The sequence below is a fragment of the Gorilla gorilla genome, chromosome 2 (assembly GCF_029281585.2).
Source record: "Gorilla gorilla gorilla isolate KB3781 chromosome 2, NHGRI_mGorGor1-v2.1_pri, whole genome shotgun sequence".
Classification (NCBI taxonomy): Eukaryota; Metazoa; Chordata; class Mammalia; order Primates; family Hominidae; genus Gorilla; species Gorilla gorilla.
This window is the reverse complement of record NC_086017.1, coordinates 192,786,387-192,804,536: the sequence shown is the minus strand read 5'-3', so window position 1 is coordinate 192,804,536 and position 18,150 is coordinate 192,786,387. Positions and strand designations below refer to the sequence as shown.

The 18,150-nt window shown below is 43.6% G+C and overlaps 1 protein-coding gene across 1 annotated transcript; it reads right to left on the bottom strand.

Moving 5' to 3' along the window:
- Positions 1-355: 355 nt before the first annotated feature.
- Positions 356-4,427, bottom strand: SOX2 (SRY-box transcription factor 2). Its single transcript, XM_031009512.3, has one exon. It carries the CDS (start codon positions 2,439-2,441, stop codon positions 1,479-1,481), a length of 963 nt encoding a protein of 320 aa, XP_030865372.1. The 5' UTR covers positions 2,442-4,427; the 3' UTR covers positions 356-1,478.
- Between the last annotated feature and the right edge of the window lie 13,723 nt (positions 4,428-18,150).

The window sequence follows — 18,150 nt, the reverse complement described above, 5'->3', positions numbered from 1 at the left end:
TGCTAAACTACATGAAAAATTTCAGAATTGAATCCTTTCTGGCAACAAGTGGCATAAATCAGTTTTAAGTATAGGTCCCCATCATGCTTATTCATGCTGCTTAGAAAAGGAGGGGGCGGATTTACAATATATTTCTCTAGTTTCTATTTTAGAAATGACAGAAATTTCAATTTTTCCAGTACTTATTAATCATCCAGCCGTTTCTTTTTTGCAGTTAACATTAGCACATGATGCTGGACTAGTAATACCAAGGTTTTTGGTATTTTGCTTTCTTGGCTGAGCACAGTATTATAATTCCCCGAAAAGTTATGTATAATCACAGTGTTATCCAAATAAATGAAAGACTCAAGAATAATTTCAGTGTCCATATTTCAAAAATTTATTTATCTCAAACTGTGCATAATGGAGTAAAAACTTAAGTTGAAAATGTACCTGTTATAAGGATGATATTAGTTCAAATATATACATGGATTCTCGGCAGACTGATTCAAATAATACAGAGCCGAATCTTTTAAAATACAACTACGGAAAATAAAGGGGGGAAAACCTTAAAATATCACAATAAATTTACAGAAATATTACAAACCATAAGAAAATATTTCAAACACAGTAATTTCATGGTTTTTTTTATCTGAACAAAATGGAAAGTTGGGATCGAACAAAAGCTATTATAAATTACCAACGATGTCAACCTGCATGGCCATTTTTGCTTTTAACAGTAAGTTATAAAATTTAGTACAATCTAAAACTTTTGCCCTTTTAAACAAGACCACAGAGATGGTTCGCCAGTACTTATTCTAATTTTTTCCTTTTGTACAATTTTTAAACAATTAAAATGTCCAAATTTGAATAATTTTCTTCTTTCCACGTTTGCAACTGTCCTAAATTTCAGCTGCAGAATCAAAATTCAGCAAGAAGCCTCTCCTTGAAAAATATTGGCAAATTCTCAGCTTATAAACAATGGACATTTTGATTGCCATGTTTATCTCGATAAATACTGTACAAAAGTTGCTTGCAAATATTAAAACATTTTTTTCGTCGCTTGGAGACTAGCTCTAAATATTATTGGTAAAGACTTTTGCAAACTTCCTGCAAAGCTCCTACCGTACCACTAGAACTTTTAAAAAGTTTTTCGTAGCTTTCTTTCCTCCAGATCTATACAAGGTCCATTCCCCCGCCCTCCCCACCCTCCCCTGGTTTTCTCTGTACAAAAATAGTCCCCCAAAAAGAAGTCCAGGATCTCTCTCATAAAAGTTTTCTTGTCGGCATCGCGGTTTTTGCGTGAGTGTGGATGGGATTGGTGTTCTCTTTTGCAGCTGTCATTTGCTGTGGGTGATGGGATTTTTTTTTTTTCCTTTTTTCTTTTTGAGCGTACCGGGTTTTCTCCATGCTGTTTCTTACTCTCCTCTTTTGCACCCCTCCCATTTCCCTCGTTTTTCTTTGAAAATTTCTCCCCCCTCCAGTTCGCTGTCCGGCCCTCACATGTGTGAGAGGGGCAGTGTGCCGTTAATGGCCGTGCCGGGCACCGGGCCGCTCTGGTAGTGCTGGGACATGTGAAGTCTGCTGGGGGCGGCGGGTTCCGGCACCTCGGCGCCGGGGAGATACATGCTGATCATGTCCCGGAGGTCCCCGGCCTGGCAGGGCGCCCTGGAGTGGGAGGAAGAGGTAACCACAGGGGGGCTGGAGCTGGCCTCGGACTTGACCACCGAACCCATGGAGCCAAGAGCCATGCCGGGGGTGCCCTGCTGCGAGTAGGACATGCTGTAGGTGGGCGAGCCGTTCATGTAGGTCTGCGAGCTGGTCATGGAGTTGTACTGCAGGGCGCTCACGTCGTAGCGGTGCATGGGCTGCATCTGCGCTGCGCCGTGCGCATTGAGGCCCGGGTGCTGCGGGTAGCCCAGCTGGTCCTGCATCATGCTGTAGCTGCCGTTGCTCCAGCCGTTCATGTGCGCGTAACTGTCCATGCGCTGGTTCACGCCCGCGCCCAGGCCGGCGCCCACCCCGACCCCGCTCGCCATGCTATTGCCGCCGGGGGCCAGCAGCCCGCCGGGCAGCGTGTACTTATCCTTCTTCATGAGCGTCTTGGTTTTCCGCCGGGGCCGGTATTTATAATCCGGGTGCTCCTTCATGTGCAGCGCTCGCAGCCGCTTAGCCTCGTCGATGAACGGCCGCTTCTCCGTCTCCGACAAAAGTTTCCACTCGGCGCCCAGGCGCTTGCTGATCTCCGAGTTGTGCATCTTGGGGTTCTCCTGGGCCATCTTGCGCCGCTGCCCGCGGGACCACACCATGAAGGCATTCATGGGCCGCTTGACGCGGTCCGGGCTGTTCTTCTGGTTGCCGCCGGCCGCCGCCGCGGTGGAGTTGCCGCCGCCGCCGCCGCCGCCCCCCGAAGTTTGCTGCGGGCCCGGCGGCTTCAGCTCCGTCTCCATCATGTTGTACATGCGGGCGCTGTGCGCGGGCCCGGCCCGCCGGCGGCCGCCGACCCTCGGCCCGGCCGGGACTTTGGGGGGCCCGCGGGCGGGGGGAGAGGAGGAGGGGAGGCGGGCGGGGGTGTCGGGAGCGCAGGGCTCCGCGAGGAAAATCAGGCGAAGAATAATTTGGGGGAAAAAAAGAGAGAGGCAAACTGGAATCAGGATCAAAAAAAGCGCTTCCCTCCTCCTCTGGCCGATCCTGCCGCCGCCGATGATTGTTATTATTATTTTTTGGAAAGGCTTAAGCCTGGGGCTCAAACTTCTCTCCCTTTCTTTCTCTCTCCTCTTCTTTCTCTCAGTCCTAGTCTTAAAGAGGCAGCAAACTACTTTCCCCCTTTTGCAAACACTCTCTTCTCTGCCTTGACAACTCCTGATACTTTTTTGAACAAGTTAATAGACAACCATCCATGTGACGGGGGCTGTCAGGGAATAAATGGGTTTCTAGCGACCAATCAGCGCGCGGCGGCTCCTCCACTCGAGCCCAGCCTCGCTACCGGGTTTTGCATGAAAGGGGGCGGGGCCTCCCGCGCCGCCGGCCGCGCGGGGGAGGCCGGGGGAGGAGGGGGCAGGCGAGGAGGGGAGGAGGCTCCCAGAGCCAGCCTGCCAGCCACTGAGAAACCTTTGTATCCCCTCTCGCAGCAACAGGTCACACCACACGCCTTTTCGAAGGAAGTGGGTAAACAGCACTAAGACTACGTGGGTTTTTTTTTTCTTTAAACTTAATATTGATTTACTTTTTGGTGCAGGGTACTTAAATGAGGATGGGACGCGGGAAGCAGCTAAGGTGCGGGGGTGGGGCAGGGCACAGTGGGTGGCTCAGGGTGGCTGTCCAACTCGTATTTCTGGAAACAGCCAGTGCAGGAGTTGGTGTGTCATTGTTCTCCCGCTCATCCACAGCACTCCCCCCCAACTCCAGCCCCTCTGGTGCCGCTCCCGTACTGCGCTCTTCCGCTCTCCTCTCTTACCTTACAGGTGCCAACACTCTCTCACGCCCTTCTCACAGTCCCGACTAGAAGTTAGGAGACCCAAACCTCTGTCCTCAAAACCTTCCTTGCTTCCACGTAACTTGCTCTGTTCTTAAAAATAAATCCTGCTCGGACCATAAGGCAGACTCTAGAGCTGAGAACCAGCAGGCCTTGGTAAGCTGCCATCTCCCTGTCCAACTCAGCTCTTTGGCCCAGGAAACTGCAGCTCTTCCTCTTAGCCCCAGCCACATCTCCCACTAGACTGTCTTCATTCAACCGTAGCAAAGGGGATGCTTCTACTGTCTCCCCCTACTCCCCATTCCCATCCCATGCCTCCCCGAAAGAACGGTTTCGGTCGTGCGGGTTTCAAATGGGGGCTGGGGAAAGACACAGACGGAAGGGCGCTCAAAAGTGCAGGCGATGGGGGAGGGTGATTTCAACTTCCTGGCATCCCACGGCACTGTATGGAGGTGGCTTTTGGGCCGCAGTCACAAACTCCCTCCCACGCAGAGTTCCCAGGACTCCAGCAGAACCAGCCCTGGCATTTTCCCCGTAGATTTCCATTGTGGTGGCCGCAAAGCCCAGGCCGCGCAAGGCTGGGGCTGCGCCGCAAAGGGGCTCAAGGCCTGGGAGGCGGGGTCGATGCTCTCCAGGCACAGGTGCAGGCAGCGCACACTGGGAGAAGGCGGCCGGGACTGGGGAAGGGGGAGCCCAGCAAGGCCCGGGTTAGAGGAGGATGAGATGGGGGCGGGGGTAGGGGCTCAGGAATCTTGCCCGCCCAGGACCCAAGAGGGTAATTTTAGCCGCTCTCCCATTGTCCCGACGTAAAGATTTCAATAGGTAGGCGCTCAATGCGGAGGGCAATGGCAGCACGTCCGTTACAAATAGGTAGTTTTGTTTCTCTTGTTGTCGCTACACGGAGTCAAACAAAGCCTCGTCTAAGTTTCCTTCCACTCTCTTGTTGGGATCTTTGTGGCTAAAATGCACTTGACTACAAAGGGTGGGGTGGGGGGGAATAAAGAAAAAAAAAAACCTGATGCCATTTCTTTTTTATAAAGGGCTTAAACCATCAGGGTTACTTATTTTCTTTCTTCTGTAACACTCTCTCCGCCCCCTCCTCCCCTGGTCTACCCTTACTCACCCTAAGAAAATGTACTGAATAGTATCTACCAGCCACGTTCCATTTATTATCTTTACAAAACGGTGCATTGTTTTGTTCCTTACTAACCTTCTTCCCATAATCACTCCCCCGACCCCCAGTTTCTCCAATCTCTGCCCTCCCTAGCCTGTTACTGTCAAACTCACACTAAATATACCCACTGGAAACTCAGAAAAGTTGTAAAAAAAAGAATTCTGCAGACTTTCCTTAAGTTATTTCCAATCAACCTTCCTGCCCCCCGAAGGTTCTCCTTTTTCTCTCAAGTTATGGCTTGTTTTAGTTCTTGGGAACCCGGAAAGGGTGAGATTGGGTTTCTCAAAATGCATACATATTCGGCGCTCTTCAAAATACAGCACTGTTTTCTGTTTAATCGAGGTGTAATATTAAGATAAACACGGACCTGGAGATTAGGAAAGAGAAAAGGTTGAGAAGATCTGGAGAAGAGAAGGCGGCCACCGGCTTTTCAGCGCGGCTGGTTTCAGGGATGTGGCTGGTGCGCCCCCTGCTGGTAGATTCGCTTTTCCAAGACTATTGCTTTTACCTTTAAAACAAGGTGTTTGAAAATAATTAAAGTAAAAAAAAAAAAAGAGGGGGATGGAAGATCAGACTAATTATACATAATCTAAACAAAAGAAAAGTTAACATATCTTATAAGCTGCGGAACCAAATCATAAGAATCAGATTTAATTTGCCTAACTTAGAAATATACATACAACCTCGAGATAAGTGGGAGGTTAGACCATGGGAAAAAATAGGTACAAATTATGAGATTCAACATGTGAATGAATTATGATTGTCCAGACGCCACAAAGGGCAGACCAAGCATTCACTTTATGATTGTGTATGCATCGGTCTGCTTAATAGCATTATTCTAAAAACTTTAAAAAGCTTGTGGATAATTGTTTGAAGAAACAACCAGGGAATTGGTGTGGATAAGGGTGGTGTATATTTGTTAAAATAAATACTAATAACAGATGGTTATAGACACAAATCTTTTAAATCTCGTTGCCTTTCTCTCAAGGCACAATTTTTTTCCTTGGGAGGATATATAACAGCTTTTACACATTCTCAGATGCATGTGTTTGTGCATGAACTCTATAATAATGTATTTAAGAGGTTAAAGGGGTTGGCTAGGTCTTTTATTAATTGCTTTTATCACATTAATAAGCTATGGAATTACATTACAATTGTGTTATCATTGGTTGCATTTATTTACAGCTTTATTTTAATTAAGCCTGCTGTACTTATCGAGACAATAAACTAACTGTGGCTGGCGATTATGCATAATAATGTGCTATGAAAATAAGATTAAAGAAGATGGTGATAGCAGGAACATTTTCTCATTAGATTTTTTAGAACATATGCATTTTAAAAAATCAGGTCACTGCCCACTCTATTTCAATCCAGCACCATCACTGATCCCTAAATATAATAACTATAACGATTCCAACAGATGACAGAAGCAACACTGTTTTAGGTTTGTAATAGACAGCTACAGTACTAACAACAATATACCATTGACTACTAGACAATCAAAAAACACTTGGAACAGGATGCTTCATCCTCTGAGAATCTAAAATGTTGCCATTGGCACAATTTACGAAAATTGAAAGTGCTTAATCTAAAGGGAGTGTAACACTTCCCTTCCATGGGCAACAAAAAGCTACATACTTTTAGAGCAAGATTAGTAGTTAGTAACAAAAATGCATGACTCCTGGAATATTCTGATTTTATTTTGTTCTATTATAGGCCCTAGCCAAAAGGCCTTAACTGTTAAGTGTAACTCAATTTTATTTCAAAATCTTGCACATTGATTTTTCTCTCCTAAAGTCTCCTCAGCACTCCTCAAGTATTATATCTGAAACCAACTAACAATTTTGTGGAGACAGGGGACTGTAGACTTATTTTTTCTTCTTAGTGTCAAATAGAGGTTTAACTTGCAGTAATTAGGTGAGAACTAGCCAAGCATCTTACTATTATGATGCTTGTTAAAAAACGCTTCTTTTCTGCATCTGCATTTGAGTGTGTTCCCCTCCTCTCTTAATCTTCTTATGGAAATGAAGGCAAACGGCAGGGAACCTGCAGAGTCTTGGAGAATGTCCTTGTTAACTGGAATTTCTCAGCATTGCTAATTAGCAGAGTTTGACGACCACCAGTATTGGGGGAAAGCTCTGTTTAACCACTCACAAACCATTCTGAGGAAGAGCAGACTAATTTTATTTTGTAATTAAAATCTGAAAAGGGCCCTATTTGACAGTTAGGGCTATGAGAGTTTTATCTCCCCGTGAAATAATTACTGCCTTGATAACTCAATTTTCTGAAAAATGTCAACTGTGGGCTCCAAAAGTTTTAATTTCATTATGTAAGGAAAAAAGTGAGAAAAATAGAAGAAAATGTACAGAAAGGTTTTCTAATTCTAGAACTGGTTAAATACACAAGCAGCCAGATGTGGTCAAATGAAGGTTTTTTTTTCTTCCCTTTTTTGTCATGTTTCCTCCGAATCCTAACCTCCCCACAATCTCCTCTAAAAGTGACCATAGCAGCAATCATACTGCAGTGAAAGAGATCATACCAGTAGTCTGGTAAGTGAGAAGAAAACAAAACTAAAAAGCTAAGTACAGCAACTGGAGAAAATTTTCTAACTTTAAAGGCCAAAAATAAAAGAAAATTTAAATGTTTAGGACAATGCTGGTACAATTTGGTGAGATGATATTTATATTTATCCTGTAATACAAGAAAATTGAGAATTTCGGAGTAAGGAGACTGGCATAAGCCAATTTTTAAAACATTTCCTTCTCCTCTGTAAGTCACAAAAGATCTCAGTCACTTCACATTGGAGCATGCTACACGACTTCCAGAATGACCAAAGCTTGATTCTTCATTTCAGAAACAAACACATATAAATGAAGGTAAATAAGTGCATTAGAAGATTTTTTTCCCCTTAAAAGAGCATTGCATACTTTCCAAAAACAATCAACAAGAAATAAGCTGGAAAAGGTTAGGATATAGAAAGTAAGAGCAAAAATTCAAAACTGAATTGTACCACTGTCAAACTTCACTTCCTTTAGACTGTGAAGGATCCCTCATAGGAATTCCTAGAGGGGATAGACACCTTAATTTTTATAACACAATTTTCAAAATGATAAAACTCTTTCATCTACATTTCCCCCATTTTTTTCCTATGTCAAACTTGTCAGATTTTGGAAGTGTGAAGGATTAGTGACAGTAACTATAATGAATGTTTCCAGATGATAAAAAGAATAAACATATATCTCTATCCCTTTCTATTTACTAAGATAGAGATATGCATATGGCTGCATGGTACATTGGCAATTTCAAATTGCTTAATCATATTTTTTTCTTCTTGTCTGTCCCTTCAGCACCTTGCCTTTAATTTCCAGAAGTGGTATTACACTTAACAAATGAACAAGGGATAACAATTGCTGTTTCAGTCCAGACCCAATTTCACCAAATAATTTCACTCAAGAGCTGTAAGTACCCTTGAAACCTAAGGAATGCAGAACAGCTTTGCATTCAGCTCCCCTTTTTACTCATTCTCTTTCATCTAATTCTCATTGATGAAATAAATACATTTTGAAAAGAATTCAATAGTTATAAAACTAAATATATTTCCCCTTACTTTAAATTATAGCAACAGAAGTAGTATATAATCATTTGTGTAGGTCTTTCCAGCTGCATATAATAATCATCATGTTACTTACAGTATTATATATGAACATCCTTCTTATATTCTAGCTCAAATATTTTCTGGAGAAATTAATTCACAATTTCATTTCCATTTCTGAATTATCAAGCAATTTTAACATAAGTTAAGATTCTATCCCCGCACTACAGCTGTTGTCCAGGAGAAAATGTAGTGTGACCATTAAACGATTTAATTATTTTAAATATAAATTCCCTTTTAAAAACATAAGCTGAAAACCTAAAGAGCTGCCACCAGTGGTTTTCAGTTGCATTAAATCTATGACTTTTATTTTTAAAATTAGAAGAAAATTTTTTAAAAGGCAAAATGATCAGTAGGAACTCCAGGTAGCCCAAAAAGCCACTGGATCTTTTACACCTGTAAATCATTGCTTGAGTCTAAATACATATGTCTCTGATTGACCACACTATCTTATGCAATTAATCATACCAAAGGAAAAGGTTTTCCTTAGAATCCCAATTTTCCAGTGGCTAGGGTTATTACTCTCATTTTAGAGAAAAAACAGTTGTTTTAAATTCTCCAACTGTGATTACTTCATTTAGTTGTGACCACAACTTTTGTGGGAAAAACAAACCTACACTTTCCTTAACCTTTCTCTAGCCAGTATTAAATGACACTCCAGTGCAGGCTGGGCTACCCTTTCACTGCAAGGACAATTTACCAAGCAGGGAAAACCTCTTTCCCTTAGCCTGGCCCCTGCCACACCGCATAAATGGAATTTAGTCTTCTTTCTTCTGGAATCTTATGGAACATACTGCTACTGTGTTATCCACAAGTTCCCTTTCCAGAAGTACAGTTGGACGCAATACAAACCACAAAAGTGATAAAATCTCAGAGGGCTGATGTGTTTGGCACCCAAAAAAAAACAAGTTGGGGAAAGAAATTAGATCTACGTAACATGTGAGGGACAGACAGGAATACTATCAGAGGAAAAGGAAGAAAGCTTTCACCTGTGGCATGAAAAGAAGTTAAAGCAAACCATTGGAAAAAAAGTCATCCTACAATCACCATCATCCCTAAACGAAACTATTACCACTTTTTTCAAAGATCTGCAGCTGCGGCTTGCCCTGGAAAGTGCTCTAAATCAAAGTGTACACCCATCCTGGGCGGGCTGGCATCCTCAAGGCCTCCCATTGACATCTAGAACCCTCTCCCAAAAGCTATTCCGGCCTCAAAAGAAATGACTGAGAAGTCGGCCTTCCCAGGGGCCCACTTCTGCTTGCCCCCAGCGCCCCTCTTCCAGTCCTGGCTCAGATGGAGTTGGGTTTCCAAACCCATCCCAATGGAATTCTCAGATCGCTGGCCTGATAATCTTTAAAGGCTCCTTCGGAGCTGGGGCTCTGACTTTTATCTTCCCTCCCACCCTTCTTCCCTTTTTGCTGGCTCTCCCCACTCCTTTTTCGTCTCGCCCCACCCCCCCCCCTCCTTAATTTGAAGATCATTGACACGATAGGCTGTAATGAGTCCTTCAGAAACTGTTATGATCTACAGTGACAATCTCTGCACCTAATTCACAGATTATTGACAAGCACCGTGGGCTCAATGGTGTCAAGTTGTACTTGTGGTTTCAACACCCCGCAGCAACCCACGTAGCCGCTGGGCCCTGGATTAGGACCCCCAGTCTGGCAGTGCTTATCTGCCCGTCTGAGTGATGGAGAGATGAGTATCAGTCTATACCTCAACTGCTTCAAGCCCGCCTGGGCTTTCTCCCTGGCGCCTTTGTCTGTGTCAGGGTTGGAGCAACGAAACTGAAAGATCTCCAGAGTTTAAAAACAGAGTGAAAGAGCAAATTTAATAAATGAGAGCTCAGCCTTGAATCTTAGTCTTTATTAATAGAGTCATGTCCCTCACACCCAAATAACTATCAAACTTCAAACCACATGTACTGTTTTTCAGAGTTCGGGTTCTTTCCTGGGTTCGTCATGAAAGGTGTGAGGGATGAAGGGGAAAAGGGTCTGAGGAGTTGGCAGGGTCTCAGTGGGCCTAAGCTAAGTGGGCCCATCCGCCTGGATAGTCCTCAGAATCCAGCAAGATTGGTTACTTACAAAGCAGGGCGCCCAGCCAACCCGCGCGGGCTCAGGCCTGGACGCTGGGACAGGAGACCAAAAATGCCCGCCCCGCCCCTAAAGGGCGCTTTGCCGCCGCGGAGAAACGCGGCCAGTTGCCAGCCGCTGCGGTTTTCCCTGCTACTAAGGAATCAGTCACTCGCTGCCCCCTCCTCAGCCCTCAAAGATGGAGGGGCTGCCTTCCTGCTGGCGGCCTTGGGGAGTGGGATTCGGGCAGGTGCTGGGGCCCCCTGGGACCAGAGAAATAACACTGCGTCGGGAGAGCTGGGTGGCATTCCCAGGCCTGGGCCACCCACTTGTTTAGCTCTCTTTCCTCAACTAGGGGTTATGCTTTCTCCATGGGCCCTAGAAAGTTGGGCACTCGCTCCCGGCACGCCCAACCGCCCTCAGCCAGGTGTGGCTTCTCCCTCCTGCCTTCACCCAACAATCTGCTACCCCACAGGCTGGGATCCCTGGGTGCGGAACGGGGTGGAAATCTCCAGGACTCTGCTATTGCACGTTCGACATCACTTCCGAATAGCAGGCATATACTCTCTTTCTGGCGTCGCCTCCAACATTTTGCTGGCTTTGGCCTCCCTACCCCACGGGCTGCGGGAACCACTGAGTAGCCTTCGGACCTCGGCTGTCAGCGCACCGTTTCTTACCTTACCGGTTGGCGCGGGTTCACAAAACTAGCACCGACTATATTATTTCTGTAATGGGGACAAGCCTTTTGGCAGAGCAAAAGGTGGGGGTGCTGTGGCTGGAATCCCGCTTGCCTGTCTTTTCGATAGAATTCGGGGTAGAGATTTTATCAAAAGGCTTGATTCTTCTCTCCTGCCATTGCATCTGAACCTACTTACTAAAAAACCTAAGCCGAGATCTAATTCTGGAACCAGATGGAGAAGTCATCTCTCATCGCACTAAATAGCAATTCCCCTTGAAATGTTATCTCGAATTCGCTAATTTTGGGAGGTGGGAAGAATAAACATAAAGGTATCATAAACCTTGCATAGCCATAGTATTCAATATTTTAAAAAGCCATCCTTTTATGAAAAATTAAGCCGATTTCCGTCAATAAGCAAACTTTAAAAAACGCGATCTCTAAACTTCTTAAGGGTAAAGTTAAAATCAATAACCATAACCCTGAAGATGTAAATCTTAAAACATCTTGTTCATTTAGCAGAGTAATTATTTCTATTTGATTTTAAACAATTAAGCAAACCCACATTTCCCTATTGTTTTAAATTCAGAGGATGTGCCGTTTTTACAGTTTCTCTTTCTGAAATAATTCAAAGGCTACTTTTGCCCTCACTTGCTGACCGAAAAGAAGAAGAAGAAATAATAATAATAAAAAAGGCAAAGCTCTTTATTATGTAGACAGGTAGTTTTTTGGAAGTGTAAAAATACTCCCCCTTCCCTAGGATAATTTGGATTCCTGGTCAACGAAATGCTGAATTTCAAAGAAGACCTTCCCTACCATTGGCACACCTTCCCCGAAATCCTACGGCTAAGATGAAAGAAAAAAGATACCAGGCACCTGTTTCTTAGCCAGTATGTGTTTCTTAGCCAGTATCTGGGAAGGAAAAACTTTGACCAGGATTGGTCTGGGGGATGGGAAACACTCAAAGAAGAGACTGGTCTTTTAATTATACTCTGGAAATAAACACATAAAAGCAAGTTATTTCGTTTACTCGAAGGCTCAGTTACAATACTTGCAGGACCTCTGAGGGCATTCAAGGCGCTGCTGACAACGTCAAAACAGCAAGCAGCAGCATCTTCCGTTTAATTTTTTGAAATGTGGACAAAACGGAGGAAGTATACTTTGCTTGATTCTCCACGGCTACAGAAAAATGCTTTGTTTTTCGTCACTTTTCTTTACCTGTTTTACCATCGCAGAACCTTTCAAAAGAGTTACAAAACCAAACCGGGTGGGGGATGGCTGGGATGTGAGGAGGACAGTCTTTATTTTTTATTGAATTAAAATTGTAGTATCGCCTCTTTAGTTTTTTATTGAGTTAATATTATATTATTTTTCAAGGATATAAAAATTTGTTTTCGCATCCCGTTTCTTTTTTGGAGGGCAATAAAGAGTTTTCTCTAACCCCAGAGCAGGATTCCAGCGATTTCCGGGACTGGCGCTGCGCAGCTCCTACTGCGTCCAACAGGGGGCGCTGGGCACGAACCTGCGCAGCGGCTCAGTGCCGCTTCACATCTGAGTCGGGTTCCAGCCCCGGAAGGCGAGAGCCGCTCGCAGGGTCGAGTACAGAGCTTTAGTCTTCGTGGATAAAAAGAGATTAAAGGCTAAATTCTTTTTTGGGTATATGTATGTGTGTGTGTGTGTGTGTGTGTGTGTGTGTGTGTGTATGTGTGTGTGTATGTGTGTGCGCGCGCGCGCGCATGGGGGGGTGGTTATCAATTTTAACCAACTACGAAAATGCAGAGCTTTTTATCCTTTGATGTTCTCATAAAGAAACTCCTATCGGATGAGAAATTACACGGTTTCTGAACCAACACTGCAGCTATAGTGTGGGGGAAATTATTTAATTAAAAATATATTTTTCCATCTGTTCACATGATCTTTTTAGAAGTACTTAAAAAGCTGACACTGATCTCTTTGGCCTGTTAACCTTGCCCCCAGTTTCAAATACTTTTAACTATATCGAAGGCCTTTCTATTAATTTGAAGGAGAAAAAAAGGAGACCTAAATATTTAAATCACCCCTAAATAGTTACTCCTCTGCACTCCCCCGCCCCACCCTTTCTTTAAACAGGTGCTTTTATGTGAGTGACACATTTCACACTTCCGATTCTGCAAAGCCAGGTATAAATGACAAGGAGCGGCTCTAAATAATAATAATAATAAAATCTAATTTGGGACTACATAACACCCAAGTAGAGTAGAAGAAAAGATCTAAATAAAATTGTAATCCACCCACCCCCCCCCCCCCCACCCAACTTAAAAAAAAAAAAAAACCCCTTCACCTGTATTTAAATAGCGTGTCTTTAATTACAGCAGTTGGGGATGCATGAGGCTGAAATGAAATTAGCAGTCATTACCAGTCCTTTAACTCTGTGGTGCTTTTGATCAGCACTAAATTAGCTTTCCAGTCCTAACAAAGACTCTACAGCAAGCAGTGGGCTGTAAATAAGACAGCGCGACCTGCCCTCAACACCTTTTCTCTTGTCAATCATAGCTCTATCATTCAGCCCAAGATTAACCTTTATCTATCAAATTAAAAAAAAAAAGAAAAGAAAAAAGAAGGAAAGAAAGAAGAAAAAGAAAAAAGAAAAAGAAGGCGGGAAGGAAAGCCCCCTGATCACCACATGTCGCAATAACAGAGGTTCCCAAGAGCCCCCTTAAAAGTGTATTATAATGAGCCCGTGTCAGAATCTGCAATTTCCAAATCATCCCTTCCTACTCCACCCCCTACACCTCTCGAGTATGTTAGAAGAGTCAGAATGCTGTTCAGGTAGGAAACGAATCCTACACCCTCTCCCCCGCCCGCAATGGCTAATTGGGCGTGGACCACCCTCCATAAGTCAATTTGCCATTAGCCTGTCCTCTTCTATTAGTCTAACAAGATTTAGGGAGAGGAGGGGAAGTTTGAGGAGGAAACACTGGTGATTTTAAAACATATATATATAAGTTCCTAGGCTGAAAACAATCAATTTACTCCACTAATAGTCTCTAGTTTCTAAGTCTGCGGAGGAAAAAAACCAACAGCAATAACAAAAACCCAGCTGCTTTTCCCAGTACTGCATTACGAAAGTAAAACATTGGTTCAAGTTGCCATTAGAGGGCGCCAAAGAGCAAGCCCCATCACCCCTCGCTCGACTTCCCGCAGAAACCCTCCCACCTTCCAGCTTCGCCATGCTCTGTAATTCCTTCTCTCAGGTAATATTTCCTGCTTATTCTGCCCCCATGCATTTCTATCTTCCTCTATGTCAATCTCTTATAAAAAACGAGGTATCGCCATGTCCCCTTCCTCTTGTTTTGCAACTTCCCCCTACCCGTAACCACCACCAAAATAGTTAAGACGCCGATTGAAGTAGTAGCAACCCCTTAATGATATGTACCTTTTGAATCAAATCACTCTTTCCATTTAGCAACATTGGTCTGGAAGAGGTTCTTTATCGGGGTGAAATGCTAGAGTTTAACATTTTTAAGATGGAAGCCTGAATTTTTCATTAGTGGGTTTTTTTCTGGGGGCTCACAGATCTATTTCTTCAGTTTCATAGTAAAAGAAACACACCCTTGTTAAGACAACTGATTAAGTTCAGTACCAAAACCGTCCAAAATAGAATGAAATAATGTCATTTCATTTCTGCATTTGTTAAATCTAAATTAGAATTTAATTCCAAAAGTTAACGCTTTCAGACTTAAATCTACCAGTGTTAAATGACTGCCACACAGGGTGTATTTCCAGATCTCTTAAAGGTCAAAAGAAAAAAGAAAGAAAGAAAGAAAGAAAAACAGAATGAGTGGGGAAGAAAGTGAGGTGGGGGGAGGAGTGAGTTAGCAGTGAATGTCAAAGTTGGGTTGCAAGCTACTTACATGTCCATGCCAGATCAGGGTGTTGTCTTGTAGCAGTTTGATTGGCAGGTAAAAAAGCGAAAGAACGTGAGGGCTCCCTGAGCCTCTTGTCAGCCCAAGCTTGATCACTTCTCACCGGACAGAACCAGTTGAAGGAGCTTGCAGTTCCCCTCTCGTCCTTCATCCAAGGCACCGTGAATCCATTTCGGCTTTTCTTCCCCCCAGTCTTTCCATCAGCCTCCTGCCTTCACCCGCATCGCCTTACACCAGCCTCCAAGACCTAGCCTAGCTTTGCCACTGCAATCCCCTGCAACAAGAAAAATCGTTTATGGCTTAAAACCCCAAATGGCTGATTTTTTAAAAGAGAGAGAGAGAGAGAGGGAGAGGGAGAGAGAGAAGAGAGAGAGGGTGAGGGGGAGAGAGAGGGGGAGCGAGAAGAATGCACCCAGAGAACAACAAAAAAGTCAGTTATCCTAACACTGCTCTATCCCCCCACCGTACAGAAGAAGAATAAAAAAAAAAGCTTTATGTTTTTTCAGTGGGTATTCAAAGATAATTTGATGCCATTGTTTCTGCTACAGATGGTTCTTTTAAATACAATAACACGGCTCTTTGTGCAGGCTACCCACAATAAAAATCGAAAGCGTTCCCCTGAATAACCATTTTGTTCTCTCTTGTATGGGGCCAACAAAAGATGCCGTGAGGTAATGGGTTCTGTTTATTGAAGCCATAGAATAGGGGTTTGATAAAGATTTTTTTAAAGCAGAAGACCTTGCAAGGTCGGGCTGATCTCTTCATATTTTTTTTATTAAAATATTTGTCCAATAGATTATTCCTTGGTGCAGCTGCAGGTTTCCTCCTCAATTCTTAATCAGCCCAAACATCTGTCTCTTTGAGGAGGCTTTTAAAAATCTACAGTTGTATCATTGGTGCAGTAACCTTATCAAACCCTGAGTTTTTAGGCTCAGTACAGGCAAAGGCAATGAAGTTTCAATTCTATTTGGTCCTGATGGGGTGAGGCAGAGGGTTGGGGGAGAGGAGATAAGCAACCCCAGATAGAGTGACTGAAAAAAAAATGAGGCTTTCCTCTCCCCCACTCTCTGGTTGCCCATGCACAACTGTATGAGCCAGACACACAGATCACTGAGGGCTTCTTTCATCCCAAGGTGTTTCTCCCCATCTCTGCAAGACCCCGCCAGTATGCACATGCTAGACAGGGGCTAGGCATGTTTTCTTAACATACTTGCCCTTTCCTCCAGTAAGGTCTCCAACCCTGGAAAACCTAGGATGGGAGCCCAGTGGGAGGAGTGGAACAAGCTAAAGGTTAGTCTTTAGCACCCAGAAGGTCCTACTCTTGGCTCTTTTTGATTCATCATTAGCTAGCTTTGACTCACTAATTGCAGCCATGTGAGGGACTGGTGGCCACAGCCTTCCTATTACAGCACCCTATCCCCTCAGGCTTGCTCTTACAGCCACCTGGCTTCCTCCCTCTCAGTTCCACAGAGAGCCTCCGCTTCCTCTCACAAGGGAAGCCCTGCCACCTAGACCCCCCTGAGGTCTGTATCAACTCTGAGAGAGCCTGAACACTTGGCAGTGAGGGCGCTGTGGGGGACAGTGTTAGTTACTGACTAGGTTTGTCTACCTTTCTATAGGAATTAATGCCAGGGCTCTCTGGGCCTCCAATAGCCCAGAGTGACAGTAATCCACTTTCATGACTCCTGCTCTGTGTTGTCACTTGTGGTAAGACAATAGTGTGGAAAAATGGCTTTAATCTTAACAACATGTTTTCACTGGATTCTCTACCTCTGTCCTCCACCCAGTTCATTTCTCCCTTTCTTCTCATAAACCATTTTAAAGATAAACACTCAAATGAATCCCTTGACTAACTGATCTCAACTTCCACTTTCCCTTTTGGAAACAATTATGTTATTGGTTTACAATTGGTCTGGAGTCATCTAATAAGGAATTTTCATGGACTATCATTTAAACACCAACTAAAGCCTTTCCTATGAAGCTTGAAAAACAAATACATCAAAACAGAAAATTAAGTAATTTTTCACATGGTTGTTTCTCAAAAATTCATTTTGTATCACAGGATAAAGAGTCCAATCTCAGTTAGAAAAGAATGAAAGTCAAGACAATACTAAAAAGTTATGTACCTCCCAATACTCTCTGGATCAAGAAAAATGTGTCTGTAAAAGTGTGAGTGCATTGGGGGTAGAAGGGAAGTGAAGAGAGTAAATCAAGAGTGACTTTCATCAGAAAAGGCTACGGTGGGTGAATTTGTTACTTAATGGTATTGTAGGAGAGGGTAGGGGCCTTATACAAAACTAAATCAATACTAGAAACTTCTTCCAACTAAAAGTGGAATGAGGAAGGGTGAATGTAAAATGTTTTAGCCAGTGTTTTCATAAAAAAGTAATCCACTGGAATAACTGAAGATCTCTTCCTGCTTCTTGTGTCATATGTATTTTTTGAATATCAAAACTTACAAAGGATGCTCCTAACTGAAAAAAAGCCATTTCCTTTTTTTTTTTACAACAACCTGAAAGAAGAATCTGAACTGCTGTCTTCTTTCCACTGAGGGGTTTTGGGCTGAATCTAAGACTGTAAGATAGGAGTGCATCCATGAGTAGCCCAAGGTGACTAAAGGTGAGGAAACCTGATATATCTTATTACTTGGATCTATTCAATCCTAGCCATAAGAAAGCTGAAAAATCCCTCAGTTGACCTCGCTCTCCTGTGGGAATCAGGACGACATATTTTTTTAGGGAAGTCAGCAAAGGTTGTCTCAAAAACTGTAATGCAATGACATCCCATCTGACATAGGGAAAGGCTTCAACGTTTAACTAAAAAATGTAGAATGTGAAACGCAAGGTGCAGGGCCAAACTGACAAACTGTCTTGATAGATGAGGGAATCAGGAACCAGTAGTCTACAACTGGAAAGCTGCTTTTAAAAAAACAAACAATAAACAAACCAAAAAACACAAACAAAAGCACTTTCTGTATCCAGAGGGCAGAAACTGAGGTGACTGACCAGTGCCTCTCTAGTTGGAGCAAACACACATCACCCAGACGATGCTGGGTTGTAGAAATGGCTTTCTCACGGGGTTGGGAAATTTATGGGCATTTATTTAGAGGTGGCTCTGAATTGGAAACTTTACTGTTCAAAAGCGCTCTGGAGCCAAAGCTGAACCCCATATTTTACAAGCGCAAGCCTAGCTGGGGAGATGTGGAGGGTGGGGTTTT

What these genes read in the sequence shown, in the direction of transcription:
- SOX2 (XM_031009512.3), bottom strand. Translation starts at nt 2,441, where the DNA reads ATGTACAACATGATGGAGACGGAGCTGAAGCCGCCGGGCCCGCAGCAA.